Source organism: Phodopus roborovskii, unplaced genomic scaffold (assembly GCF_943737965.1).
Source record: "Phodopus roborovskii unplaced genomic scaffold, PHOROB, whole genome shotgun sequence".
In the NCBI taxonomy this organism is placed as follows: domain Eukaryota; kingdom Metazoa; phylum Chordata; class Mammalia; order Rodentia; family Cricetidae; genus Phodopus; species Phodopus roborovskii.
The window spans coordinates 44,084,303-44,112,200 of record NW_026126511.1 but is presented as its reverse complement, the minus strand read 5'-3'; the positions used below and the strand labels follow the sequence as shown (position 1 = coordinate 44,112,200).

General features: G+C 44.3%; 1 protein-coding gene across 2 annotated transcripts; it reads left to right on the top strand.

Moving 5' to 3' along the window:
* On the top strand, positions 1–27,898 carry Entpd4 (ectonucleoside triphosphate diphosphohydrolase 4). Of its 2 annotated transcripts, none has more exons than XM_051195450.1 (13): positions 1–150; positions 10,164–10,268; positions 11,336–11,533; positions 12,477–12,682; positions 15,747–15,897; positions 16,846–16,949; positions 18,222–18,281; positions 18,508–18,638; positions 20,211–20,377; positions 23,723–24,047; positions 25,594–25,679; positions 26,404–26,565; positions 27,542–27,898. In XM_051195450.1, exons 2-13 carry the CDS (start codon positions 10,261–10,263, stop codon positions 27,759–27,761), a joined length of 1,818 nt encoding a protein of 605 aa, XP_051051407.1. In that variant the 5' UTR covers positions 1–150; positions 10,164–10,260; the 3' UTR covers positions 27,762–27,898. The 2 variants fall into 2 exon arrangements, with proteins under 2 accessions (XP_051051407.1, XP_051051406.1); XM_051195449.1 differs by having other exon boundaries at positions 18,508–18,662.

Genomic DNA, 27,898 nt, shown 5'->3' with positions numbered 1-27,898 from the left:
CGTGTGCGCGCCGGCGCGGGCTGTGACGTGACGTTGGCGGGCGCGCGCAGCGTGCCTCCCGGAAAGGAGCGGAATCTCCAGGAAGCTGGTGGCCGGGATGCGGTGCGCTCGTGGCCACCCGCCCCCCCGGAGCCGCGGCCCGCCCAGCAGGTGAGGCCGGGGTCTCGTGTATCCAGGGCAACGGGAGGCCACGGCCCTGTCTTGCCGTCCGCGCTGCCACATCCGGGCGCCCCGCGGCAGCCCCGTGACAGGTGCTTGTCCCCTGGATACCGTGCCGCGTCTCCGGAGCTCTCGGACCCACTGGCGATCGTGGGCTGAGGGAAGAGGGCTGTGGCTCCCGGGGCCAAACGGCCCCTGCCTGCCGCCCGAAATCTGACACTGACGATTGGTAGCATCATGTATTTGCTTTGCTCTGCGCTTTGGGGAAGTTTCCTGTTAGGTTTTCCCATGGGAAAAAAAAAATGGAGCTGATAGGGAGATAGAGTGGTGTTGCACGGTTGTGTGTCTCAACTTGAGTCATGCGTGGACTCTTTTTAAAGGGACAAGTCTTCCCTTTCAGGAATATAATTCCAGAACCTGCAGGGTGCCTCAGACTCCAGCTAGGTAAACACAGGTGCAGAGACCATATGCCACTAAAAAAAAACAAGAGATGCTACACAGTAAACTAGTGGTCAGCAACAATCCTAAATTAGAGGTCAGTAATCCTAAATTAGACACCCAGTTAACGTTAGGTTGCAGTATTTAATGTGAGAGAAAATTGGAGGGCCCTGTATTGTATTATATTTTCGTTTGTATTGTGTTATGATTGCGTTGTCTTTGTATTTGGTTTGCTAATTGTTTGGCTTAGTTGCAGAACTATGCTCATTTATATGAGTAGTTTGTTTTGTTTGCGTATCTTAGTGTTGCTTTACCACCTGTTTTGAAATTTATATGTGTGTGAGTGGAGTGTGTGTGTGTGTGTGTGTGTGTGCGCGCGCGCGCGCGCGCGTACATTTCTCACCCCGTGTCTAGAATTTAGAGGGCAACTTTGTAGAGGTTCTAGGAAATGAACTCAAATAGTTAGGCTTGGACAGTGATTTTACCTGCTGAGCTGTCTTGCCAGCCTGTCCTCCTACCTGTTTTTATTGCTCATTGAATTCATAGCTTACATTCTTTTATACCTATCAGGAAATGTGTGATCTGAGACTTTGAAAAGAGAACAAACATGGGAATTGATCTAAGGATCTGTCTTCTCTATGTATTTGTTCAACATATTTATATAAAATAGGCTATACATGAATCGTGAGATTTGGACTGTGGGAAGACATTAGGAAGTGTAACAAGCTAAATCTAGATATTAGAAAATAATGCCCATTGGCCTCGAAAGACCTGTAATAGTGCAAGCAGGGTGTGAGGAGGGAGTAGCATCATTAAAAGCTAGAGGCCGGTATTAGAAGAGCTTGTGTGGAATAGGCCTACCTTGCCAGAGCGAAGAGATATATTATTGAGGCAAGAACAGGTTGCTGATATAGTATTGGAACAGTTGATGGACTGAGGATTTCAGGTGCTAAACAGAGAAACTGGTATTGATCTGCAGGCTTTCAGGTTTTTCTTTGGTCGTACTTTGAAGGGAGTGTTTCATAAGGAGTGTTTACAGTGAAGACATAGCGGCTGGCTTACCACGAGGTCTGTCTTGAAGTAATGTTGTTTGTGGTCACCCTAGATGTGTGGGTGCCCCGTGAAGAACTGACAGGATCCTGGGGCTGGAGAGGTGGCAGAGTTGGTAAGGTGTTTTCTGTGAAAGTATGCGGACCAAGTTCAGATCCCAGCCAGCACTGGGGAAGGATGGGAAACGGGGATGCTTGGAGCTCATTGGGCTTCAGCTGATGAGCTCCAGGTTCAGTGAGAGACCTTGTTTCAGAAATTAAAATGGAGAGTGAAAGAGAAAGATGCTTGATGTTGATTTGGCCTACACATGCGCACATGCACACACACACATACGAACATACAGGAGTTATGAATGATGGAATGTTGGTACAGAAGTGAGACTCCAAGTAAGGCTATTAGCGGTGATAATTCTCTTACACCTGGAGAATTCAGAAGTTGACATATTTCACCCATACCTGGCTTAACTGAGTTTCAGGGATATATATACCTGGGACTGGAGGGAAATCATTCTGGGGGAGACCGAAGAACTGGTGCAGGGAAAGTGTGGTCTGAAAAAGGCCATTCAAAGTGATGACCAGCGTAGTACATGAGTCATAGGGGTAGGAAAAGATTGACCAGGACTTGCTACATAAAAGTGACCATTTGATGGAATATAGAAGAACTAGGGAGCGTGCGGGCAGCTCTGTACATCTTCAGGTTGTTTTATTATGCCTTTCACCAGTAGCTGAGTCACTGCTGTGCAGCAGCCTTCGCCACCAAGAGCCCTGGCAGTCGGGCATTTCTTACAAGCTCTTCCAGTGTTTGCTGTTGTTCAATGCTCTCCTTTCATCCTTTGATGTTAAATGATTCTGTTTTGTAGCACATGCTATCTATCTCAATCTCAAGTTTTATGGCTCAGAAGTTGGACTCTTATAGACCCTAACCTGTATTTGATTGGTTGTATTCAAGTGCATTGTGACTACTGTTGATTGTTAACTTGGTTGGATTGAGAAATTCGTAAGGCATGCCTCTTTCAGCCATGTCTGTGGGGTGAACATTCAGGATTGACAGAGTGTGTTAGCTCACCCCGAATATGAGGTACTATCCAATAGGCTAGGGGTCAAAAGAGGAAAGGAGAAAGCCAGTTGGGGCTAGCTCAGCAGAATTCTCTTTCTGCTTCCTGGCTTCCGAGGTGTGTGCTGCTCTGGTATGACTTCTGAAACCATGAGCTAAAGACGAGATCTGCCACTGTAAAAGGCTTTCTCCCCGGTGCTTATTACAGGGACTGAGAGTTCGACTAACCCAAGTCCCATAACGCTTGCTTACTGTGTCTGTGTTTTCTCCAAATAAGCTTCGAGGCTGATATGTATCTTTTTTTTTTTTTTTTTTTTTTTCCATAATGGGAGAGATGGGGCTGAAGAGAAGGCTCAATGGTTAAGAGCTAAGAGCACTAGTTGCTTTTCCAGAGAACCAAGATTCAATTCTCTGCCCCCATATGGCATCTCACATCTGACTGTGTAACTCCAGTTCCAGGGGATCTGACACTGTTCCATAACATAATGGGAGAGACTTAACCAAGAAATTGCCTCATGGACCAGATGGGCTTTGTCTTAGCCACTGTTCTGTTGCTGTGAAGAGACACCATGACCAAAGCAATTCTTACAAAAGACAACATTTAGTTGGAGACACATCATGGCAGCACTCAAGACACTGGAGCTAGGGCTGAGAGTTATAGCCTGATCCACAAGTAGAGAAAGAGGTTCTGGGCCTGGCTTGGGCTTTCGAAACCTCAAAGCCGCCCTCAGTAACACACTACTCCAGTAAGGCTACATCTACTAATTCTTCTCGAATAGGACCACTCCCTAATGACTGAGCATTCAAATATAAGAAGCTCATGGGAGCCATCCTTATTCAAACCACCGCAGGCTTTATTCCCTTAGTGATGTTCTGCTAGAAGGACCCTGAAGCTAAAATCACAAAGGTTCTTGCTCTCTCTGGTTAGATAGGCCTGGTGCAATTTAGAACTTGTTTGAAACATGGCAGCATCACTAGGTGTTTGCCTGAGCTCTGGTGCCAAGATTCCTAGGTACAGATGTGGCGATTGGAATTTACATTTGAAGAGCAGGTTACAGGGTGTGACTTCTTGGCAACAGTCAGCCTCACATGTGTCCTAGTGAAAGTAGGAAGTAATTTACAGCTGTCCTTTTGGTCAAAATCCTCTCATACCTTAAAATGGAAAGTCCCAGGGATGAAGAGGTTCAGTCACTCAGTGATTAGGGGTGCTTGCTGTTCTTCCAGAGACTTCTTAGTTCCCAGCACCCACATCAGGTGGCTCATAGCCACTCCAGCTTCAAGGGATTTGATGCCCTCTTCTGACTGCCTCAGGCATGCGTACCCCACACGTGTGCACACAGGCATACACATGAAAAATAACATAAATCTTTTTAAAAATTAAAGTTCAAGGCAAATGCCAGATGTCATGAAGTTTGCTAAGTATGCTGAGATCCTTGGCAAGGTGCATCTGTAAAATGTATTCTCCATTCTTCACTCCACCCAAATTCTTCTCCGCCTCCACCTCCTATTGACACCAACCTCCTGGGCTCTGAACTCTCATAGCCAAAAGTCCATAGATTTTAACATTGCTGTTAGTTGCCTTCTTCATCATTTCTTGGATAATTAGTATTGTTTGGAATTTGGTTTGTTAGTGCTTATGGTCATGTTCGTAGTGCCCAGCCATTAATGGCTTTTCTTCTCCCATGACGAGTTTATGTTTAACAGAAGCTTTAGTTATTTTCTTTTGTTTGCTTCTTGGTTCTTAGCTCAGTTGTAGCACACGGACATTGATTCTTTTGTGCTTGAATTGAAGTTCCTATGTCTTGAGGTTTGTTTGTTTTATTTATTTTCTTTTATGTCGATGAATGTTTTCCCTGCATCCATGTCTACACTACATGCATGCCTGATGCCAACAGAAGTCAGAAATCAAAAGCATTGGATCCTCTGGAACTGGAGTTACAGATGGTTGTGAGAAACCATGTGGGTGCTAGAACTAGAACCCAGGTCCTCTGCAAGGGGAACTAGTGCTCTTAGCTGTTCAACCATCTCTCCAGCCCTTGTCTTGGGTTTTTAAAGTAATCTTTTTTCGTATTTTCAAAAGAGGAAAAGCATCAGTCACAGCTAGCTTGTCAAAAGTAATTCCATAGTTTGTTCTGTTGATTAAATTAATATATGCACCTTGAAAATGTAGGCAAGCCTGGGGTGGGGGGCGGATGTACAGATGGTCAAGTATCTTATTGCCACTCAGAAATAAGCAGCACTGTTAACATTTTGTTTTTCATGTGTTTTCTCTGTGTGGTAAAATGTTCTCATTTATATGATGGTGCTCTTGCCATGTTTCAGTCAAATTTACCATATTTCCCAAGGGTAAGTTTCTAGACATACAGACATATCTATAGACATTGAACCTGTCTATATATGTCACACAAATACCCCTAGGTTAATACCTGCTCAGATTCTAGCCAACTGTACTTTAAGACTCCAACTCCTTACCCTTAAAACTTCAACAAATCTTATAGTTGTCAGGTCTTTTTTTCCTTCTGTCTGTCTGAACACCCCTAAGGTTGCATCATTTCTCATTTTAACTTCAAGTACCCTTGCTTGTTTTTGTGTTAGTGCGCTTCTTTTATTACTTCATGTGAATGTTTTATAAGTAAAGAATGGTTGCCTTTTTATATAAAAAAAGATTTACTTTTAGTTATGTGTAGGTGTATGTGTCTGCATGTAGATATGTGTGCATGAATGTAGGTGCCTTTGGAGACTCCGGCCTTCAGAACTCTGGGCATCAGACCCCTGGAGCTGGAATTAGAGGCACTTACTTCCATGTGGGTACTTGGAACTGAATCTGGGTCCTCTGGAAGATCAACCAATGCTTTTAACCACAGAGCCATCTCTCCAGCCTCAAAAATGTTACCTCTTGTTTCAAGTTGGACAAGTTATCTTCCCAAGCTATGAGTGTTTGAGAAGGGTTTGCTGTTGTTGTTTTAACATATGGAAGGGTTAAAATTTTATTTTCCCTCCTTTGTGGTTTGAGATGTTGCTTTCATTTGGAGAAATGCCTTAATTCTTTTAAGATTATGTCAATATTTGCTTATATTATTACCATTCCTTTTAATGGATATTAATGGATTTAATGGATATTTTGAGACCCCATCTCAAAAAGACAAACAAAAACACCAAAAACATAAATGTTAATGGAGAAAATATTTAAGTATTTAGGGCATTGAATTTCTCACTATATTAAAAATGCTTTAAAAGATTTATTTCATAAAAATGCATTAAGACTAATTTTATACATTGAAATACTTTTTACTCTTATATGAATTTTAAAAATATTTTTAATTACATTTATTTGCACAGTGCATATGGTGTGTGTGTGTGTTTCTTTATAGTTATCACTTCTAGCCACTAGTTGTGTAACAGATGCTGGTCCTTGTCTGGGATGGTCTTGTTCAGCACAAGTGTAATCCCAGAGCCCCCTGCTGTGTTAGAGAGGCCCTTAGAGAGTCTCATGCTCTCTTTGTGCCCTAGGAGTGAGGAATCCCAACCCAGAGACCTCAAAGAGGGGCATTCTACTGATGCTGAGGAATCCACAGTTTGCATTTGGTGTAGGGATCTGTAGGGTTCGTGATGCTTTCTGAAGAGCTTTCTGCTGTGATGTCTATGTTCAATGCCTCCCCAGACCATATAGAGGCCATGTGTGCCTGTTGAGTACTTGGAATGAGGCTAGTGAGATGAAGATCTCAAACATTTTATATTTGTGTTTTTATGTTTAGTGTTATTACCATTATTATCTGTTTTAGTGAGCATAAACCCAGGGCTTCACCCATGCTAGGCAAACACTACAACTGTGCTGTGTCCTCAGCCTACTTTTTACTTTTTATCTGAAACAGGTCTTTCTAACTTCCCCAGGCTGCTCTTGAGTTCACTGGTGCACTTGCAGCCCTCCTGTCTCAGTCTCCCAAGTAGCCAGAGTTACCGGCCGGTGCCACCATGTCTGGGTGAAATGTTTCATTTAGTTCCCTTCAGTAACTGCACATGGCAGGCTGTTGCTTTATGAGCCACACAGATTTTGGGGGGGCCCCTTCCACATCGGAGGAGTTAGGGCTTTTTCCCTCAGTAAGAAAGAAACATGGGGGGATGGTGGTTTCTCTTTGATTTGAAAAGATAAATCTAATGTAGAGGTTTTTTAGCCTTTTTCTTCCCAGAACTCTGACCCTTGCCACCTTGTCAGGACCTTTCCCAGAGCTTGGAGACTTGAATGCAGCAGTCAGCTAAGCTAAGGGTCCCATGTGGCATGCATTCTAGAGAAGGAATCAGGGGACAGGGCAGCAGTGTGATTCACACACTTGAATCCCAGTTTCACCTCTGCCCCATCTGTAAAACATCACTGTAGCATTCCCTACCTGAGGGGGTGTTGGGAGACTGAATAACCATGAATGATGGGAGATGTCATTCTGTAAATATGTTTCTCTTATTGGTTAATGAATAAAGTGCTGTTGGCCAATAGGAAGGCAAGATAAGCAGGACTAGGAGACAAGGATGATTCTGGGAGATGTTGTAGAGGAGATTCAAGATGTAGAGACTTGAGGGAAGAGGTTCAGACCCTCTCTCCAGTAAGATAAGACCATATGGAAACACTTAGATTGATAGAAATGGGTTAATATTTAAGACAGAGCTAGGCAATAAGGAATGCTAATAACAGGCCAACAGCTTTATATCTAATACAGTGTCTCTGTGACCAGGACAGGAAAACTGCTTGTAATACATGAGCACTTGGAGCACAGTCTGAGCACAGTGAGCACTCTTGTGGGTACTTAGCAAAGAAGTAAATGCTACGTATGCCAAGTGTGGTGGTACATGCTGTTAATACCAGCACTCAGGATCTACAAAGTGAGTTCCAAGATGACCAGGGCTGTATAGAGAGACCCCCATCTCAAAAAGACAAACAAAAACACCAAAAACATAAATGTTAATGGAGAAAAACCAAGGATGAGAACTGGGTGGAAAGTAATGTGTTTATTTACTGATCCCTGAGAAGGTGACATTGAGTAAAGATCTGAGGTCGGTCAGGTGTTAGGCTGTAAGGAATGCTCCAAAGCAGAGGGCAGGGAGGCCACAGGCCAGGGTGAGTGACTGCTAGAAGTTGGTGTGGTCTGCCAATGCAGCTGGAATGCTTGGAAAAAGAGAGGAGAGCAGATGATGAGGTCAGAGCAGAGGGGAGAGCAGATGATGAGGTCAGAGCAGAGGGGAGAGCAGATGATGAGGTCAGAGCAGAGAGGAGAGCAGATGATGTCAGAGCAGAGGGGAGAGCAGATGATGAGGTCAGAGCAGAGGGGAGAGCAGATGATGAGGTCAGAGCAGAGGGGAGAGCAGATGATGAGGTCAGAGCAGAGGGGAGAGCAGATGATGTCAGAGCAGAGGGGAGAGCAGATGATGAGGTCAGAGCAGAGGGGAGAGCAGATGATGAGGTCAGAGCAGAGGAGAGAGCAGATGATGAGGTCAGAGCAGAGGGGAGAGCAGGTGATGAGGTCAGAGCAGAGGGGAGAGCAGATGATGTCAGAGCAGAGGGGAGAGCAGATGATGAGGTCAGAGCAGAGGGGAGAGCAGATGATGAGGTCAGAGCAGAGGGGAGAGCAGATGATGAGGTCAGAGCAGAGGGGAGAGCAGATGATGAGGTCAGAGCAGAGAGGAGAGCAGATGAGGTCAGAGCAGAGGGGAGAGCAGATGAGGTCAGAGCAGAGGGGAGAGCAGATGATGAGGTCAGAGCAGAGGGGAGAGCAGATGATGAGGTCAGAGCAGAGGAGAGAGCAGATGATGAGGTCAGAGCAGAGGGGAGAGCAGATGATGAGGTCAGAGCAGAGGAGAGAGCAGATGAGGTCAGAGCAGAGAGGAGAGCAGATGATGTCAGAGCAGAGGGGAGAGCAGATGATGAGGTCAGAGCAGAGAGGAGAGCAGATGATGAGGTCAGAGCAGAGGGGAGAGCAGATGATGAGGTCAGAGCAGAGGGGAGAGCAGATGATGAGGTCAGAGCAGAGGGGAGAGCAGATGAGGTCAGAGCAGAGGGGAGAGCAGATGATGAGGTCAGAGCAGAGGGGAGAGCAGATGATGAGGTCAGAGCAGAGGGGAGAGCAGATGATGAGGTCAGAGCAGAGAGGAGAGCAGATGATGTCAGAGCAGAGGGGAGAGCAGATGAGGTCAGAGCAGAGGGGAGAGCAGATGATGTCAGAGCAAAGGGGAGAGCAGATGATGTCAGAGCAGAGCATCTGACCAGAGACTGTAGGGCTGGAGTCATAGGAAAGGCTTCAGCATTTGTTTGAAGAGCTTGGAGCCCCTGGAAGATTTGGAGTCCTGACCTGGTCTCTGAGTGTGTCTGCCTCAGACAAAGAATCTGCCCACGGTGTCAGGAAGCACTGGAGTCCTGGCTAGAAACTTGAGGGAGAAGGTAGTGCAGATAAGAGGAGGAAGCCTAGCCTAGAACCATGATAAGTGAAAGGGACAGGTGTTAGGTAAGCAGGAGTTCAGGGAAGGATTCTAGGAAGTTGTTTGGGGATGACGGTGATACTGGGAATGCAAGGAGCCTGGAGTGAGAATCAGGGCAGAGAGAGGAGGGGCCGGGATGACACAGTGCGCTTTTAGAAGTGTGGGTCATGGTCTGTGCAGCATCCAGACAGAGATCATGGCGATTGAATGTAAATGTGTACAGGACTCAGAAGAGGAGTTGGATGGAAGGAATAAGTTATCTGATAAGTGTTCCGGTTATGAGGCTGAGCCAGAGGCATTAGATTAAGAGGGAAAGGAGTCAGAGCAGGAGTGATTCAGTTAGGAGAGAATGGAGTCTAGACAGAACTTTGGGGGACCAAGAACAGACAGCTTTGGTACAGAGCCAAGGATCTCCAACAGGATCCCAGAGCTGAGAAGCTGACTAGGATGTGGGAGGCTCAGAGGCCCCAGGAGGTAAAGACAAGGACTTTGAAGCCATCCTTAGGATCCAGCAACTTGGAACGAGTCCCTGGCTTTGTAACATGAGGGCTGAGGCCTGGAGGAAGAGTGAGGTGGTAACAAGAACGGAGCACTGTCAGGGACAGGACACCTCACGCTGTACTTTGTACAATAAAGCAAAGTCTAGCAAAGTATTCTGTGGAATGAATACATGCTTCCAGTTGAGTTAGTTGAGTTGTCTACTTATTCCCCATCTCTCTAAATCCTTTTTAACATCTCAGTCCTACAATTATTTCATGCCCTGAAATTCTGGGATTACAAGGATGTTTGGAGTAATAGCTTGCTCCAGGCTCTTAGCATCTCTTGATTGAGACCTATGTCTCTAGCAGTGTGGAATTGATGTACAAGCATGCTGCTCTAACCCAGTAGTCTCTACATATCACAGTCAGATGATGTATGGCTGGAGTTTAAGTGTGTACTTGGTAGCACCATAGACATTTTATTTGGTTGCATTGTTCTTAATTTTTCTCTCCCTGAAACAGGGGGGCCCTGGCTCCATGAAGACCCTAGCTCCGATATTGTCCTTGTGGATGACAAGAGCTGACTCCCACAACATTGCCTGGTCCTCAGCCTTCCAGTATGGGGAGGTGAGTGGTGGGCTTGGTCAATAGCCTGTAAACCGTGAGGTTTTGATGGTGAAGAAATGGGTCTTAAGAGAAAACAAAATCTAAATCACACATGAGAAGTGTTTGAACTTGTGTTATACTAGCCTTAAACCATTGCTGCTACAGAGCCGAGTGGGACACTTGTCACAGAAAGAAGTAGCCAAGTGAGCTCTGCAGTCTAAGCCTGCACAGTGGCATCTTGGAATGTTCTATTATTAGCACAGGATAGCTGTCTAGAGCCTCTGAGGTACAGAAGAGGGAGACAGAGTGTCTTCACAAGTCTTATGAAGGGAAACTGAGTTTCCAGTGGTTTGGCAGTGTATCTCCTTCAGTGAGGGGTTTTAGTCCATGAGTACTCTTTAAAACAAAGATGGAAAGTATGAAATAATGAAATTTACCCTAAAGGTGATCCCTGCTGATGGCTATCCAGTTTGCCTCTTTTTCAGACCGTAATTCAAACCTTTCCTGTTTATAAAAGATGTCTCAGAAGACTCTTTCTAAAATCAGAGTTCCCTTATTGACTTCATTATGGTGATACTGTTGAAAGATCCCATTACTGGACCATTGGGGAGAGATTTACTTCAGAATTACTTGTTAAGAAAATCTTGCCTCTCCTAAGCAGCTGACTCATTAATGCACAGTGTTTCCTTCATTAGGCTGTTGGCGTTTATGGGGTAGCTTGCAGTGTGCAGTTTCTGTACCCTCAGTCTCCCCTCAGTGCCCTCATCCTTACCCTGGATTTCATTGTAGATTTATGTGTTCATCTGGCTAAACTTACGAACTGGGATTTCTTTTTGGAAAAAGGTAGGATATTTTTGTAATACTCCCAAGAAAAGGGGGATGTGCCGGAATGCCTTACCCAGCAGGGTGTCGTTTTCATTATGTTATTTTGTAATAACCTGCTCCATAACCAAACAGCAACCTGGAGCATGGTAAGTGCAGGCACCAGCAGACAGGAAGCAGGGAGAGCTTGTGCTGAACACATGTTCAAGTGAGGCCAGGTCTCATCCAAGCGTGCGGCTTTAAAATCTGCTTCTTTTCAATTTCAGGATTGGCATTTCCTGTCTCTTTCCTGCTTCTTGGCACTTTAGCATCTCTCCAGTGGGCTGTCCTCGAATTCTGAATACCAGTTTGCGCCAGATCATCGTCATTAGCATCCTGGCCGCAGCTGTCTCCCTCTTATACTTTTCTGTTGTCATAATACGCAGCAAGTATGGGTGGCTGTCGAGGGACAAGAAATTCCAAAGGTAAGCGATACAGACTTGTTCTAGAAGAAATTCATACCTTCTGGCTGACTGTGTTCCAATAGCCATAACAGAACATGGCGCAGCTTATAAGCCGCAGAAGTCCAGGAGCTAGGTGACAGTAAAGTGTGTATCTGCTGAAGGCCGTGTCCCAGCTCACATGGTGGGAAGGGGCGGGGTAGCTCTGAGGTCTCTTTTCCTCCTGATCTGACTGCCTCCCAGGGTTAGTGCTGCATTAGTGGTTAGACGTTCAACAAACCGACATCAGAGTGACAGGGACAGTCAGCTCTGGCACCATTGTGTTGTGGATGGATTGGCATATAAGGAGCCTGTGGCTGTAGGAATTGGACCCTGTGCTGGCTACCTGCTAATAACTTAGACTGCATGGAAGTGCCTGGCAGCTGGCCGCAGGGAAGGCCCTGGGGTAGTCACATAGTCAGGAGCTCCTTCTGTCTGTTGTAAGCTGGGTTCTGAGTTGATGCTTGCACTTTAACAGTTTTCTCTCTGGAGCCTGTAGCTGTGTTAAGGAGAGGTGAGCAGGGACCTGAATTAGCGGGTCCCTGTGGGCAGCCCTTGCCTGGTCTTCTTCTGGCTATAGAGGGCATGTGGGAGGCTCAGAGGCCCCAGGAGGTAAAGACAAGGACTTTGAAGCCATCCTTAGGATCCAGCAACTTGGAACGAGTCCCTGGCTTTGTAACATGAGGGCTGAGGCCTGGAGGAAGAGTGAGGTGGTAACAAGAACGGAGCACTGTCAGGGACAGGACACCTCACGCTGTACTTTGTACAATAAAGCAAAGTCTAGCAAAGTATTCTGTGGAATGAATACATGCTTCCATTATATCATTATATAACATGGAGGTCACTGATGTGCTTCTGTAGTGTGCCTTCTCTGATAGAACGTGGTGATGCTCTGTTTAAGTGACAACACTTGTGTATTTCTAACAAGGTACTTGGCCCGAGTCACGGACGTTGAGGCTACAGACACCAACAACCCTAACGTGAACTATGGCATCGTGGTGGACTGTGGCAGTAGTGGGTCTCGGATATTTGTCTATTGCTGGCCTCGGCACAATGGCAATCCTCATGATCTGCTGGACATCAGACAGATGAGGGACAAAAACCGAAAGCCGGTGGTGATGAAAATTAAACCCGGTACGGGATAAGTATGGCTGAGACTGGGACCAGGTTCTGGGCTCCAGTATCCTATAATACCACTCACTTCCTCAACCTCACACCACACCGTCTAGCCTGCTTCTGAGTTCAAGACAGGGCCTAACGGCTGCCTTTGCTTCCCTTCCATTTCCTTTTCTGTCTGTTTTGTGTATGTGACCAACATCTTGATCAAACCTCCACAACCTGTGTCTTTTTCATCACCTGTGGCCATCATCACAGTAGCCCCATGGTGTCTGCTCACATGCTGGTTGACATTGTTATAGATGGTTTGTTTTTCCTATCTGGTAGCTCTTCCTTAAGGATAGACATTTTTGATAACTCTTGACAATCTGAACTTTAAATATTAGCATATTATTTGTTTAAATATTGGTATGTATTAGTGACTTTTAACAAATTACTACCCAGATACCTGTCTTCCTTCCCTACCCTCTTTCTCTTTTCCCTGGCTTCCCTCTTTCCCTTTCTCTTTTCTTTTACGGTTGTAGTATTGACCCTAGGAGTCACATATGTTAGACAAGTGCTCTATCACCAAGCTGTATACCCACCACTCTTTCTTTTTAAGACATTATTTTACTAAGATGCTCAGGCTGACCTTCAGCTTCCAGTCCTTCTGCCTCAGGTCACCAGGGTTCACTTGCCTAGATGTATTTCTTATGTTCTAGACTATTTATAAGGTTAACCTTAGGACTTAAAAAGAGTGACTGTAAATACTGTAAATACAGCCAGTTTTTAAAGATAGTGAAGTGTGAAATTGAGATTTGGCTTCCTTACTAAATGATTTAAGCAGCCGTCTCCACCCTTGTCAGGATCTCCACCTTGTCCAAGATTGGTGCAGTCTTCAAATGAACTGTTCCATGCCCAGAACTTAATAAGATCTGTTTTAAAAGAGTAGGCTTTTATCTCCCACTAGTGCATGCGCACTAAGTATTAAGCACAGCTGTGCAGTGAATTTAACTTTTTAAATGTAGGGAGACACAGGAAATGTAAGTGTTCAAAGAGATGGATATGCTAGTTTCTCCCTTTTCTCGTTTCACATTGTGCTCAATGATCTATGTCCCATAGATACAGATAAGTGTAACATGATGTTCAAAGTTTAAAATAGAACACTGATAAGTAATAACTTGTACAGCTCATTACCTACCATCTGAGAATATAAATAACACTCATGGGGTTCCATAAAAAAAAGATTTTAGTATTTAAGTAGTAACTTTTAATTTTCCATTGTTCTGTCCCTTAAAATGATATGTATGCTTAATAGAGAAATGTCTCCAGGATTAGCATAATTTTCCTCACATAAAAATTTACCAGGAGACTCAGAACTAAAGCTCAGTAAAACACTTTGCCTTTCACCAAGCCTTACACGACAGCTTCCAGGGATGAAACTCATGTCCTCATGGAGGTGTATGCATGGATCTCAATCACAGCAGGCTCAGCATGGTTCTGCCTCACTGAAGTGTGTGGATCAGCTGGGAGACGCTGCCTCACTGAAGTGTGTGCTAGCTTGGTTCAGTCTGGCTTAGCATGGTCCTTGCCCAGGTCGACATCAGTGTGCCCTTTTATAGCAATGCTGTCTTCACTCCGAGTCTCCCCGTAGTAATATAAGCAAGGCTCTAAGCATTTTAAAAATAGATTGTGCTTAGTTTGGGATTTGGTTTTCCACTGAAATAGCTCTGTGTGCAGAGCCAGAAGCCTTGCCTTTTAGTCCATTTTCTGTTGATTCCTTTCACATACCATCTTTCTGAGTCTACAGTTCTCTAATGTGTGAAGTAAGAAATTGTGGAACTTCTCAGGTCCCCATTGTTTCAATATTGTAGGTTCAATGGCAGCTGTACATACTCATTTACTTTTTAATGATGTATTTATAATGTGCGTGTGCCTGAGTGTATGTATGTTTACTACATATATGCAAGTACTTAGGGAGGCCAGAAAGGGCATTGGAGCCCCTGGATCTGGTGTTATAGATGGTTGTGAGCCATCATGTGGGGACTGGGAAACAAGCCTGGGGTCCCTCTATCTAACTGTTGAGCCATCTCTAGCTCCCACTCACTTTTAATAATAAGCATTGAACAGATATTCCTGGGCACCTCCACTTGCCAGGCACTATTAGGTGGGCTATTAACTGAACAAGACATAGCATGTGCTCTTGACCAGTCATGATGAGACAGGTAAGTAAGCAGTTTCGTGTGATGAATGAATAGGTAGATGGCAGCAGGGACACAGTAAGGAAAATTAGTCTCCACTGGAGTTCTGCTAAGTAATACTTCTGTGGAAGAAGGAGCTGAATAGACATGCATAAGTTGATTGGGTAAAGGCTCTTTCTGCTGGAGACTCAGAGGTCTGAAGGCCATAGTAGATTACATTGCAGAAGTGTTAGTTCAGTGCTTTGAGGTGAGAAGAAGGGACTTGGGAGGAGACAAAAAGTAGGCAACAGTATGAGTACCTATGTATCTCTAAATGAGTTTGTCTGGGTTGGTTAGAAGAGGTGTAGAACATCTTTGATATAGAGGATGGAGAGATCGATGGAGCCTGGAAGGTAGTTGGTTATAATGGGCCTGCAGCAGATGGTGGTGTCCAAAGAAACAAGGAGAGTAGAAGTAGAACAAGCAGCAGAAACAGTTGCAGAACACGTGTCATGTTTGGGGAGTCTGTGAGGACAAGCAGTGGCTATGCGCATTAGACAGTCACTGTGAACTGATCTGAAGGTTGAGAGAGAGAGTACTGGGGACTGGTGCTGTGATCTGAAGACCTGTGCGGTGTTGGTGGTGTTGCAGCCATTGGAGTTTGCCTGAGAGAGCGCACATTTCTCAAGGGCAAGAATATATTCTTGTGTGGGACCCAGAGTAGATACTAGTTGGGTCAGTATCCATGAAAGAAGAAGTGGGCATGTAACATCCTTCATGCCATAGCAGATTGTGGAAATAGAGGAACAAGCAAACTAGGAGAATACATTGTGAAGCCTGAATCTCTCCCAGATTCAGCATACTGAGGAAATTTACTCTCAGCTCCACCATGTTCCTTCTAAGTGGACTGTCCCTTTCCGCAGGCATCTCAGAGTTTGCTACCTCTCCAGAAAAAGTCAGCGATTACATTTCTCCACTTCTGAACTTTGCTGCAGAACATGTACCACGAGCAAAACACAAAGAGACACCTCTCTACATTCTCTGCACGGCTGGAATGAGAGTTCTTCCTGAAAGGTGATCTTCCACAGCCTGAAGGGTGATCCTAGGGAGGGGTGGGTTCACTGCTCTCTTCTCCTCACTGATATCATCATCATGGCACTGAAAATCCTTTCTTGAGTCTGTACTAGTGTCAGAGCTATTCTCATAGACAGACCTCACCAAAGAGCTTTTAATCTACTTATCTGTGATAAAAATTATAAGATTAACTTTGCCAGGGTTGGTGGCAAAGTCTCATATAGCAAATCTTTATCCTGCCAGCCAGCTCCCAAATAATAACACAGAGACTTCTTATTAATTATGAAAACTTGGCCTTTATCTTAGGCTTGTTCCGAACTAGCTCTTATAACTTAAATTAATCCATTTCTATTAATTTACATTCTATCATGTGGTATTACCTCTCTTCTATCTTGCACCCCCTGTCTCCTCTCCATGTTTCCTGTGTGCCTAGTTTCCCCTTCCCCTTCCTTTCTCTCCCTGGAAATTCCACCTGTACCTCCTGCCTCACTATTGACCATTCAACTTTTTATTACAATCACAGCAGTCACACCTTTACACATTGTACAGATATCCCATAACAGTTTCATATCCCAGGCTGGCCTCAAACTAAATATGTAGCTGAGTTTGACCTTAAATTTCTAATGCTTCTACCTCCCTCCACCTCCTGAGTGCTGAGACTCTGGCTTACACCACCATGTCCAGTGCTGGGGATGGTGCATGCTGGACACTGGCACCCACTGAGCCAAGAACCACATGATTCACATACTGCTCATTTGGAGAGAACATTCCTGAGATAAGCAATCTTTTCAATCAATCACCTTAGTTTTACAATTAACTATTTCATGTAGAATATAACAGAGCCACAATTTTGTTGTTGTTGTTGTTGTTGTTGTTGTTGTTGTTTTCAAAACAAACAAAAAATCAAGCATATGGTTTTGATATGTAAATTTTGGGATTGCCTTGAAGCCAGCAGAAAGCCATCCTGGAGGACCTCTTGACCGACATCCCCGTGCACTTTGACTTCCTGTTTTCTGACTCCCATGCTGAAGTCATCTCAGGAAAACAAGAAGGTTGGTACCAGACCTTCAGTTTACACAGTGAGAGAGGCTGCTCCTTCAGAGGTTCCACTCCCCACTGTGAATTGTATTAAATCAGTGCACTGGCAACCATAGCTTTGAGATATGTTACATGTTACATATGTTAAATACATGTTAACATCTTACATGTTAAATTAGAGTCCTGTGTGGCCAGTCTTTATTATATAACCCTAAAGCTGTTAAACATACCTCATCCGTCCTTACCACATTTAGGGACTGTATTTTGAACAGACTGATAGAGGAAGTCTATGTTCCGTGCCTGGCTGATAAAGTGTTCCAGCTAGGAGGAATTCTTGCCTTTGGTGAACTGAGAAAATATTAGTTCTGTTTCAGAGAAATTATCCCACTTGAGTTGACCAGTGAAATGGTTTGCTAGAAGCAGAGACCCAGAAGTGTGTATCTATTCCTGTGTCACTCACCACTCCAGCAGGTGTCCCTATGAAAGGCATTGGGAAGTACAGAATTGGACTCATCAGCAATGAGCCCCTTACAAAGATGGCCCTCAGAATTGTAAGAGGTCACTTTTGGCACCCAAAGGAAGATACAGGAAAAATATCCTGGGACTGTGAAAGAGAAAGGTCTCTCTCTCTCTCCCCTGCCTAGCTAGGAATGTTTCTAAGTGCAACCCTTGGAAAGGGAGCAGGGGAGTTATCTGAGTAGGAAGCGCGGTCCAGTTAAAAGAAATGATCACTATTAACTGCAGGTGAGAAGAGATGCCACTGTGGGATGGCATGGGTTTTCATTTGGCACTATGGAAGGATGGTGGTGATGTTGAAAGCTGGAAACATCTTGAATTATCAGCCTGTTACTTTGTACTTTGTATTGTGGACCAGACCAACAGGTTAGGATAGAGGAGGTTGCCTTGAAAGACTGATTAGCTTGTCACCTCCACTGCATAATGACACAAGTCAAGGTATCATTGAAAACGGATAAAAATTGGCTGTAGGGAATGTTGACATGTATAGACTGAGATTTGGCAGCTATATGGGTGAGAAAGGTATAGGAAAGATTAGGGGAAGTTAGCATGGAATCCCTGTAGAATTTATATTTTCAATAGATACACCTGATACAAGTATTAAAATTGAGAGTTCTTGTAAAAACCACTTGGAGAAGATAAAACATCAGTAGATGTTGGGCGATTCTATCTCCAGGCTGTCAGGGGTTAAATTAAATGAGAAATATGCACAGACAAAATTGATTAGATTTAAAGCTTGATTTTTCTTAATTTTGCTCTGCAATGTCTAGGTGTGTATGCTTGGATCGGCATTAATTTTGTCCTTGGACGGTTTGAGCATATTGAAGAAGGTAAGTGCCATGTTTCCACTAGTGTTCTGGCTGGAAGTTACAACCATAATTTACATTCAAGGGCAGAAAAGAAGTTAAGTGCTGTGAGATGGCCGAGTGTGCGGGGTTGGGCAAGCAGAGCTGCTGCCTAAACTACTGTTGAGCTCATCGGGGGGATGCACTGGGTGGTCTTCAAAGCAGATTGTGCCTCCCGAGGCGTCTGCTGAGTGGACACTTCTTTCTCCAGATGATGAGGCGGTTGTGGAAGTCAACATCCCCGGTAGTGAGAGCAGTGAGGCCATCGTCCGGAAAAGGACAGCCGGTATTCTTGACATGGGAGGCGTGTCCACTCAGATAGCGTACGAAGTCCCCAAAACTGTAAGCTTTGCCTCCTCACAGCAGGTTATTATCTGTACAAATTGCCTTCTGTTTGGTTCCATTTTCATTTAACATATCTCCATCCATTTTTGTTTTGTTTCCTGAGTCTGAACACATCCTTACTCTGCTTGCTGAGGTTCCATCTTCTCAACCCAGGAGGAAGGAGGCTGGAGAATGAGGCGGGCCTCATCCAAGCCCATTACGTTTGTACATTTGAGCCTAGCTGGTTTGTTTTCTGAACTTAGAGTTTTTCTCTGGTGTATATGTCAATCACATGCATGAGCTTCTGTTTATATATTCTCTTCAGTCACTTTTAAAAATTACTGTAGCTTCAGGTTTTTAAAGTTATAATCAGGAGAACCATTTTTGTTTTTTAATAATTTTGAGTTCTTCTGGGAAACACTGATGTTGGTGCTATTCTTCCACATCTGGTTTGCTCCATCTTCCCTCCATCCCTTCAGTGCTGTCAGCCGGGGTCTGCGGTCCTCAGCAGGCCTTGCAAAGAAGACCCAGAGCCATTCTATATGCGTCCCAGAATTACCACACAAAGTATGGGCTCCTACATTGTTTCCCCAAAGTAAGGATCATGTACCAGGCTTGGAGTGGAACAAGCCTAGCAGGCAGCATCTCCCTGTTCCTCCTAGCTGTGTGACCTCATGCAAGCCCTCTAACTTCTGTGAACCATTCTCTTCTGAAAAATGCAAACAATAGTTCCTCTATTATGGAGTCATTGAATGGTTGATGGGTGACAGTTCCCGAGTGTGTGCTCAGGAGGTATTACTGCTGCCTTTCTCAAGTCCTTGGAAAAGTGCTTTGAAAATTCAAGTATTTGAGCCTGTGTTTTTTACTTCCCATTTCAGACATGCCTTTAGAGACTACCACTCTTGCTTTCTCCCTTCATTGTAAAGTTCCAGGTACTCACAAAGAAAGCTTAGGGCAAATAGACTAATAAACATTCCCCCTGGCTTCACCAGTGGGGGAAAAAATCATTTTTTGTGTTTTGGTGAAGTTCTTTCCATTATTTTTATTCCTGTTTTAGTGTCAAAATGTGGTTATTATGCTTTTACCTTTTGTGTGATTTTTATCCCTTTTATTTACAGTTCATAGTGTGTCCCACTATAAACTATTATTGGCTACTGCCATTAACTTAACCCTCCCTTAATGTTGAATACGCAGACACCATTCTTTTTAATTCCTTCCTTCCTTTCTTTCTTTTTTCCTTCCTTCCTTCCTTCCTTCCTTCCTTCCTTCCTTCCTAATAAAGATGTCTTTGTGTATCAGGACTTTACTGTGTTTGCATCTATTTCCTCAGCAGGGGGTAACATAAATAGTCAGAGAAGAGGGAATATAGTACTAACCTGATCTCAGAAAGCCCTGATGTCCCCATGTACAGCATCTGCATTTCCCCTGGTTAGAATCAGCATACTGAATTATGAAAGCGTTCAGAGCATCCTTGGGAGGTAGAAAGACAGAATCTGCTGTTCTTAGATGTAACTCTTTTTAGAACCTTCTTTTTTAACTGGAGCTAAAGTTGCTTTAAAATACTAAAATGTATTGTCCTTGTGCCTGCAGGAGGAAGTAGCTAAAAACTTGTTAGCTGAATTCAACCTGGGGTGTGATGTTCATCAGACTGAGCATGTGTACCGCGTCTATGTGGCCACATTTCTCGGGTTTGGTGGTAATGCTGCTCGGCAGAGATATGAAGACAGACTATTCGCCAGCACGGTTCAGAAAAACAGGTACAGCAAGCAACTGCAGGCCTAGCTCACTCCTCAACAAAACTAGATTAAGGCCAAGTATCTTCTATTAGGTGCCACTGTGATGGAAGGACTGAGATCCCACCAGCCTCCCACCCCTTCCCACAGTTCCATAGTTATGTATCCATCGTTCCTTCCTTCCTTCCTTCCTTCCTTCCTTCCTTCCTTCCTTCCTTCCTTCCTTCCTTTTCAGGCATCTACCATCAAATCCAGCTTATACCTTCTTCTCTGTTTTTGTTTTTCAAAACAGGGTTTCTGTTTTTGGTTTTCAAGACAGCCCTGGCTGTCCTGGAACTTGCTTTATAGACCAGGATGTCCTTGAACTCACAGAGATCCTCCTGATTCTGCCACCCAAGTGCTGGGATTAAAGGCTTGCACCACCACTGCCTGGCTAAAAATACTGTAATACTATTAAAATTACTTCAAGATCTCTTTCACTTAACCTCTTTCACTATGGTCCTCGTCTTCTGGTACCCAATGTTTGTAGAATATTTATTTGAGGCTTTCTGAGGTGTGAGCCTCAGGGGGCACCAGCAGGGTTCTGTCATTGTCTGAGCTTGCCCAGGTATCTGCAATCAGCCACAGTACCACCCAAGAGAAATTAGTCTTGAGTAATAGTGAGGTTTCCACCTCTATCAGTTGAGTAAAGATCATTCCTTACTCTTAACCTCTTTCACTATTTTTATGAGTGAAACTTAAAAAAAATGAGTTTATTTGAAATCCTGGTGTAGAAAAATACGTCAAAGTAGGGCATCACTCCTGTCAGTTTAAATAAGTTTAGCTGGGTGTGGTGACGCAAACCATTAATTCCTCCACTTGGGAAGCAGAGGTAGGTGGATCTCTGTGAGTTTGAGGCTAGCCTGGTCTACATGGTTTCAGGCTATCCAGGGGTACATAGCAAAATTGTCCTAAAAAAGCGTGTTTAGCTATATAGCAATTACTTATTTGAAATATGCCCCGCAGAACAGGGAAATGGTTTGGAGGCAGAAGAGCAGTATCTGCCAGGTAAGACACCTTGCTCTTCCTGCATCTGGTTGGTTTGTTTTGATAGAACATTTTTAAGGAGAAGTGCTGATTTTAGAGCTAAGTAATAGTATAATCCTTGGCCAATTTAATCTCTTTCAAAAGTTTTATTCATTTTTATGTGTATGGGTTTTTGCTTACATGAATGTTTGTGCATCATGTGTGAGCCCAGAAGAGGGCGTTAGATCCCCTGAAACTGGAGTTATAGATGGTTTTGAGCTGCCATGTGACTGCTAGGTCTTCTGGAAGAACAATCAGTGCTCTTAACAGCTGAACCATCTTCAACCCTGACCAATTTCATCTTAACATAGCCATGAAGACCTAAAACTTAATAAAGACCAAGTTGGAGCTACTTGGTATAAGGTTACCCAAAATTCATGTCCATAAGTAGGAAATAATTCTCTGATTACTTTAAAAGCTAATTGAGAAATGTTAATTACAACAGCGTAGTTCCATGATGATTGTTTTTTGTTTTAAAATAATGTCTAGAACATTTTGTTATAGTTATTTTTATAATAGTCTTAAATTTTTTAAATAGAAATATAAATTTGAATTTTACTTTCATAGATTTACTCAGCACTTTCTTTGACTCCTCAGTTTTACTAGTTGGGTTTTATTACCAATTCAAAAGAAAATGGCTTCGTATAATGTGTAGTACAGTGGCATGCCTTAGCTAGATGTAGGACAGCCAAAACAGTAGTGTGAGTAACAAACTTAAAACTGCTCAGAATTCCTCATAATCATAAGCATGTTGTTAACTAAGCTTTGAAATCCAGACCTATCACTGCCACTTATAGTGGTAATACATTTCTTTAGAGTACATAGTTTTAAGGCCAAGACCTTTATTGATTGCAGGCAAGTGCATTATGAATAGCCCTGATCTAAGGAATGTACAACCTAATAGAAAAGACTATCAGTGAGTAAGAGTGACTCCAGCAGTACCGACTCCTAACAGTCAGACCCATGAGTTCACGGTATCCAGCACAAACACCACTTTCATTTTCAGAAGTTTTGTTTTCTGTTTAGTGATTGCTTGAATGTGCACACACAGTGGGAGTACAGGGGTTATTTAGAGGGCATCTCTTTGGGATGTGTCAAGCCTGGTATATCTCAGTTATAATAAGGCTAACAGTTCTTTTCACAAGGCTCTTCAGAGCCAGTAGTGCAGCAAAAGCAGCTACTACTTACTGCCATCTAGGCCAATAGTTGATTAATAACAACAACAATAATAATACCTGCTGTTGTCTAGGTTAGTAGTTGATTGATGGTGATGATGATGGGCATGGTAAAACTGGATGAAGAGTCTCAAGCCTTTTTGTTTTGTTTTGTTTTGTCGTTGTTGTTTTTCTAGACAGTGTTTCTCTGTATTGCTTTGGAGCCTGTCCTAGAACTAGCTCTCTACAGGCTGGCCTCGAACTCACAGAGATCTGCCTGCCTCTGCCTCCCAAGTGCTGGGTTTAATTAAAGGCATGCACCACCAATGCCTGGCTGAGTCTCAAGCTTTACACATTGTGTTTTTGCTCCCATATTCATTGAGTGGTCTTTAGCTATGAATTACTGTCTTCCTGGATTCCATCCATGTCCTCCTGCACACACTGCATCATCACTGTGCTGTCTGTCAGTTTGCCTTTGTTTAAAGCAAGATAATGACATTTTGCTAAGTACTACCTCCTTCTAGAATTTACTTTCCCCCAGTTTTCTAATCTCCCATGCATAGTCTGACAATAGCTTTCTAGCAATGTGTGTGTGTGTTGTTTTTCTGAAACAGCCAACCTGGTTTTCCAGGACCAGTTACTTCTTTTCACTCTGTACCCAGCTCTATGCAGTTAAAGTCAAGTAGTAGTGGCAGAGTGGGGTGTGGGCCTCACAGTTGCTGGGTCCTCAGCAGACATCCTGTCTGTATTGAGGGGAATTGAAAGTATCTGGTCAGGCCCTGACATGGTTCTGTAGCTAAAGGGACTTGCCCCTCAAGCCTGATGACTTGAGTTTAACCCTTGAGACCCAGATGTAGAAGGAGACAACCAACTTCTGAAAATTTTTCTCTGATTTCCACACACGTTGTGGTGCATACACACAATAAATGAATGAGTTGGGTCATGGCTTGTTACTTGGACTCAGCAATAACAGTGTATGTGATTGTGGATCTCCTCGAGTGGGTAGGGTGACCTCTTTCCTAACTTGGTCTGGAACCCTCTGTGTTCCCACACAGAGTTCTGTGGACCCACGTTAGGACACTGGCTTGCAGCCACTTGTCCAAAGCACAGTGTAGCATACATTTCATGGTAAATGATCTTTGTGCCATAGGCTCCTGGGTAAACAGACTGGCCTGACTCCCGATGCTCCGTTCCTGGACCCCTGCTTGCCTCTGGACCTTAAAGATGAGATCCAGCAAAATGGAAAGACCCTGTACCTTCGGGGGACAGGAGACTTTGACCTGTGTCGAGAGACCCTCCAGCCTTTCATGAACAAAACCAATGAGACACATACTTCCCTCAATGGAGTCTACCAGCCCCCAATCCACTTCCAGAATAGTGAATTCTATGGTTTCTCTGAATTCTACTATTGCACCGAGGATGTCTTGCGAATGGGGGGAGACTACAATGCTGCTAAATTTGCTAAAGCTGCCAAGGTAATGTGCTAAGAAAATTCCTGCTGTAGAGACCTGAAAGTCTCACCTGCATCATATTTGGAGGGAAAGGTGGTTATAGTGCATCATTGTGATATCCTTTCTCTTCTGTTGTGGGGAGGGAAATCGTCATAGAAGGAAATGTAAGCTCTATTAACTACATTGGTTACCAGGAATGTACAGGCCAGAGTCTTAAGTTGACTTTTGATTGCCACATCTCAGAACTCTTTCAGCAGGCTCCCACCCACATACCAGCCAGGAAACTCCTATGATCTTGTTCCCTTTGCTTTCCTACTTTGTCAGAAGTTTCCTGTGTTATACCTCATCAGCCTTGATGGTCCTTGTCTTCCAACAATGGCCAACATTACCCTTCAAGTTCATAGAGTTATAGATGCTCCCATCCATACCATAGTAGTCTGGCTGCTGACATTTGGTCTCTAATCTTAATCCCTTTCATAATTCCAAACAAATCCACAGCTTTCCCTTTTTCTTTCTCTCTTGTGCCATCTTAGTTGACAGCATCACCTGCCATCCAGTCCCCTTCCTCCAGGCATGGCTCTTGTAACATTTTATTTATGTTGCTGGGAATAGAACCAAGGACCTTGTACATGCCAGGCAAATGCTGTCTCACTAAGTCACATCCCCAACCCCTTTGCTTCTCTCTATCCTTTTTCCACCTGCCCACCCCCATAATCAGTGATAGTCTCTCTCATGAGTGTTTCTCAAGCCTATCCCTGCTTCCTGTTTTACTGTCATTGTCCTTGCCAAGCCTCTGGCTCACCAGGAGCTGTCCAATTGGTCTTCTGTGTCTGGTCACTGTGGTGTTCATCCTGCATACTGTCCAGGGTGTTGAGTCTGAAGCTCTCCTGCAGTCACCTTGCTGTACTGTTTGAAGACTTCTGCAGCTTCACAGGCTGAATCCCACTGACCTTAGCCTGTCACTCCCCCTCCCACTGGCTCAGAGTCCTCTCAGCATGGCAAGCAGCCCAAAGTCCCTTACACTGTGCACCTTCTCTCATGTCATTCCTGATGTTTTTCTCTTCCCGACTCTTGCCCCAGGCCAAGCACATTCCCCCGTGCTCCCTGTCACACCATTTTTCTAAGCCCCAGCCTGGTCATCCTGTAGAGAGGTATGGAGAGATACTGTGTCCTTCTGAAGGACAGGGTGCTCAGTGGCTGTGAGCAGTTAATGTGACTCCTAATCACCATCCTCACCCAGTACAAAGTCTGCCCCAGACCCAAGGACTCATTTTGAATAGACCAAATGCTGTTTCCCTTTGCCAGAGTTTATTCCGGGGCAGTGATGATGGAAGAACTGAAGGGGTCAGTTCATCCTGCATGGGCAGGGTTTCCCTAGCAGGATTTCAGGATACAGAACAAGTACCGAGTTTGCTCGTTGCCAGGGATTTAGAGACTGTACCGACATTCACTCTGCTTGTGTGTTTCCTGTGCTTGTTATGATTATGAACATGATAAAATAGTTGCAAGTGGAAAATATGATTTAATAATAGCTTTCAGGGATGATTTTTTTGGGGTGAATTTTTTTTAGGATTACTGTGCCACAAAGTGGTCGATCTTGCGGGAGCGCTTTGACCGAGGACTGTATGCCTCTCATGCCGACCTCCATCGGCTTAAGTAAGTAGTGGACAGTCAAGTTCTGATTTGCCGGTTAACCTTTCTTAGCCACTATCCTTCTCTGCCCTTGGCCTCTTCCAAATTGGACAAGCTCTCATTAAAGGAATTCTCTGTAGCTGTTTGCTCATGTCCTGCCGACCCTCAAGTTGCAAGAGCTGTTGTCCCTTTGCATCTGACCCCTCAGCCAGACTCCATCCCTCCCCAGAACACTCATGATATTCCTCTGATGAACTGAAGCTGCTCTGATTTGGTTTATAAAGTTCTCTTTTGTTTAAGTCACTCAAGTGCAGTGACTGGGTCTTATTATTTATTGCTATTTTTTAATCACATACTTAGATAAGTACTTTAATTTAAAAAGCCTCTAATGAACATTTAGGACTAGGAAATAACAGAGCTGAGAAGAATCCCCCTGCCATTGCATTTTGTCATAAAGACACTGGTGTTTAAAGGGAATGGAAATTGGCAGTGTTTGTTCAGTAAATGATGGACACAGAGGCGTGTGAAGGGTGGTATCTCACAGTAGTGATTAAATGACACTGTTTCGGGCTAATCAGTTTTGACAGGTGAACCGTTCTGTTGGGGGTGAACCTGAGCTAGATAAATCACTCAGAAGCACATATGTGGTGGCCTGCTCAGAGCAGCCTGCTGCAGGCTGGAGACAGTCTGCCTGCTGCATTCTGACAGGAATGCCTATCTGACTCGTGCCTGTGCTTGGCCTTTGTAGATATCAGTGTTTCAAATCAGCCTGGATGTTTGAGGTGTTCCACACGGGCTTCTCCTTTCCTGTCACATACAAAAACCTGAAGACAGCCTTGCAGGTGTATGATAAGGAAGTGCAGTGGACGCTGGGTGCCATCCTTTACAGGACCCGCTTTTTGCCCTTGAGGTAAGCTATGAACTTGGGAGAATCACAAAAGATGCATCTCTAAGCACAGTGCCTCCTGGTGTCTGTATTTTGTGGACATGTTTTCAGAGCTGTGAGGCCAGCCAGACTTAACATGGGTCTTCTCCACTTCCTTCCCCGTATGCTTCCTGTTCTCTCAAACTCCTGTCCCACAGCACACAACACTGGTGCCATCCTGTGACCCAGCTGTTCCCTAACCCCTGCAAAAGGGTCTGTTCCATGGCGACCCTTATGGCTTTGGGCCCTTCGATGGCTATTACAGTGTCTAGGATTGCAGAGAAAAAATGGTATTGAAATGCATTTATGACAGACACTGTTGCAGCAAACAGATTTGTGATGTAGGAGGACAGCTTTATTTACACACTAACTTGTAATGTCTGGCGGCAGAACCATCATGTCCATTCCTTCAGCTTGGTGATGACTGACAGCTGAGACATCGGCTATCATAATGGGTCAAAAACAGCAGTCATTGCCCTTAGCATTAAAGTCTCAGTTAATACTTTTAAGACTGTGACATTATCTTCATCAATTCATGTCCAAAGAAAATACTAAATTCCAGTCCACGGTTGGTCAAATAGGCATACAGGTTTCCCCATTCAAGTTCACAAACCTAGCTCATCTGACCCACATTAAAAACTATATTTATCTGATATTTTTAGTTGGGTCAGCTCCAGAAATTCTGTGCAGTAGCTGTTACTGATTAGACATAGTTCCATGTGAGTGTGTTCATTCCATTAAGTTCCTTGTAACAGCAAAACCCTGGTCCTTGCATTTATTGGATTATAATTTTGGGGTCTTATAGGTGTGTCTTCACATGTCACCATCTTAGTATTAAGAGCATAGTGTTGGCAGGGAGCTCCCTTTGAGCCTAGTGTCCCTGTCTCATTGTTAAGGAAAGCAGGGACAGCAGGCCCTGTCCTGCACCCTTCTCACTGTTTGCTTGTCTCCATGCCTGCAGGGACATCCGGCAGGAGGTGTTCCGGGCCGGCCATGGCCACTGGCGGGGTGTGTCCTTTGTCTACAACCACTATCTGTTCTCTGGCTGCTTCTTGGTCGTCCTGCTGTCCATCCTGCTCTACCTGCTTCGGCTGCGGCGCATCCATCACAGGGCACCCCGAACTGGTTCTCTGTGGATAGAGGAAGGGCTACCCTCCCAGAAGGGCCCTGGCCCCTTGTGACACTGTGTCAGCCTAAGGAGGACTCTACAGGAAAAGCCATTTTCACCTCAGGGTTTCTCTGTATGCTCAGACGGTTTTGTGATCCCTTTGCTTTCTGTTAAAACGGAACCCAATGATTACAAACCCTACTGTCTAGA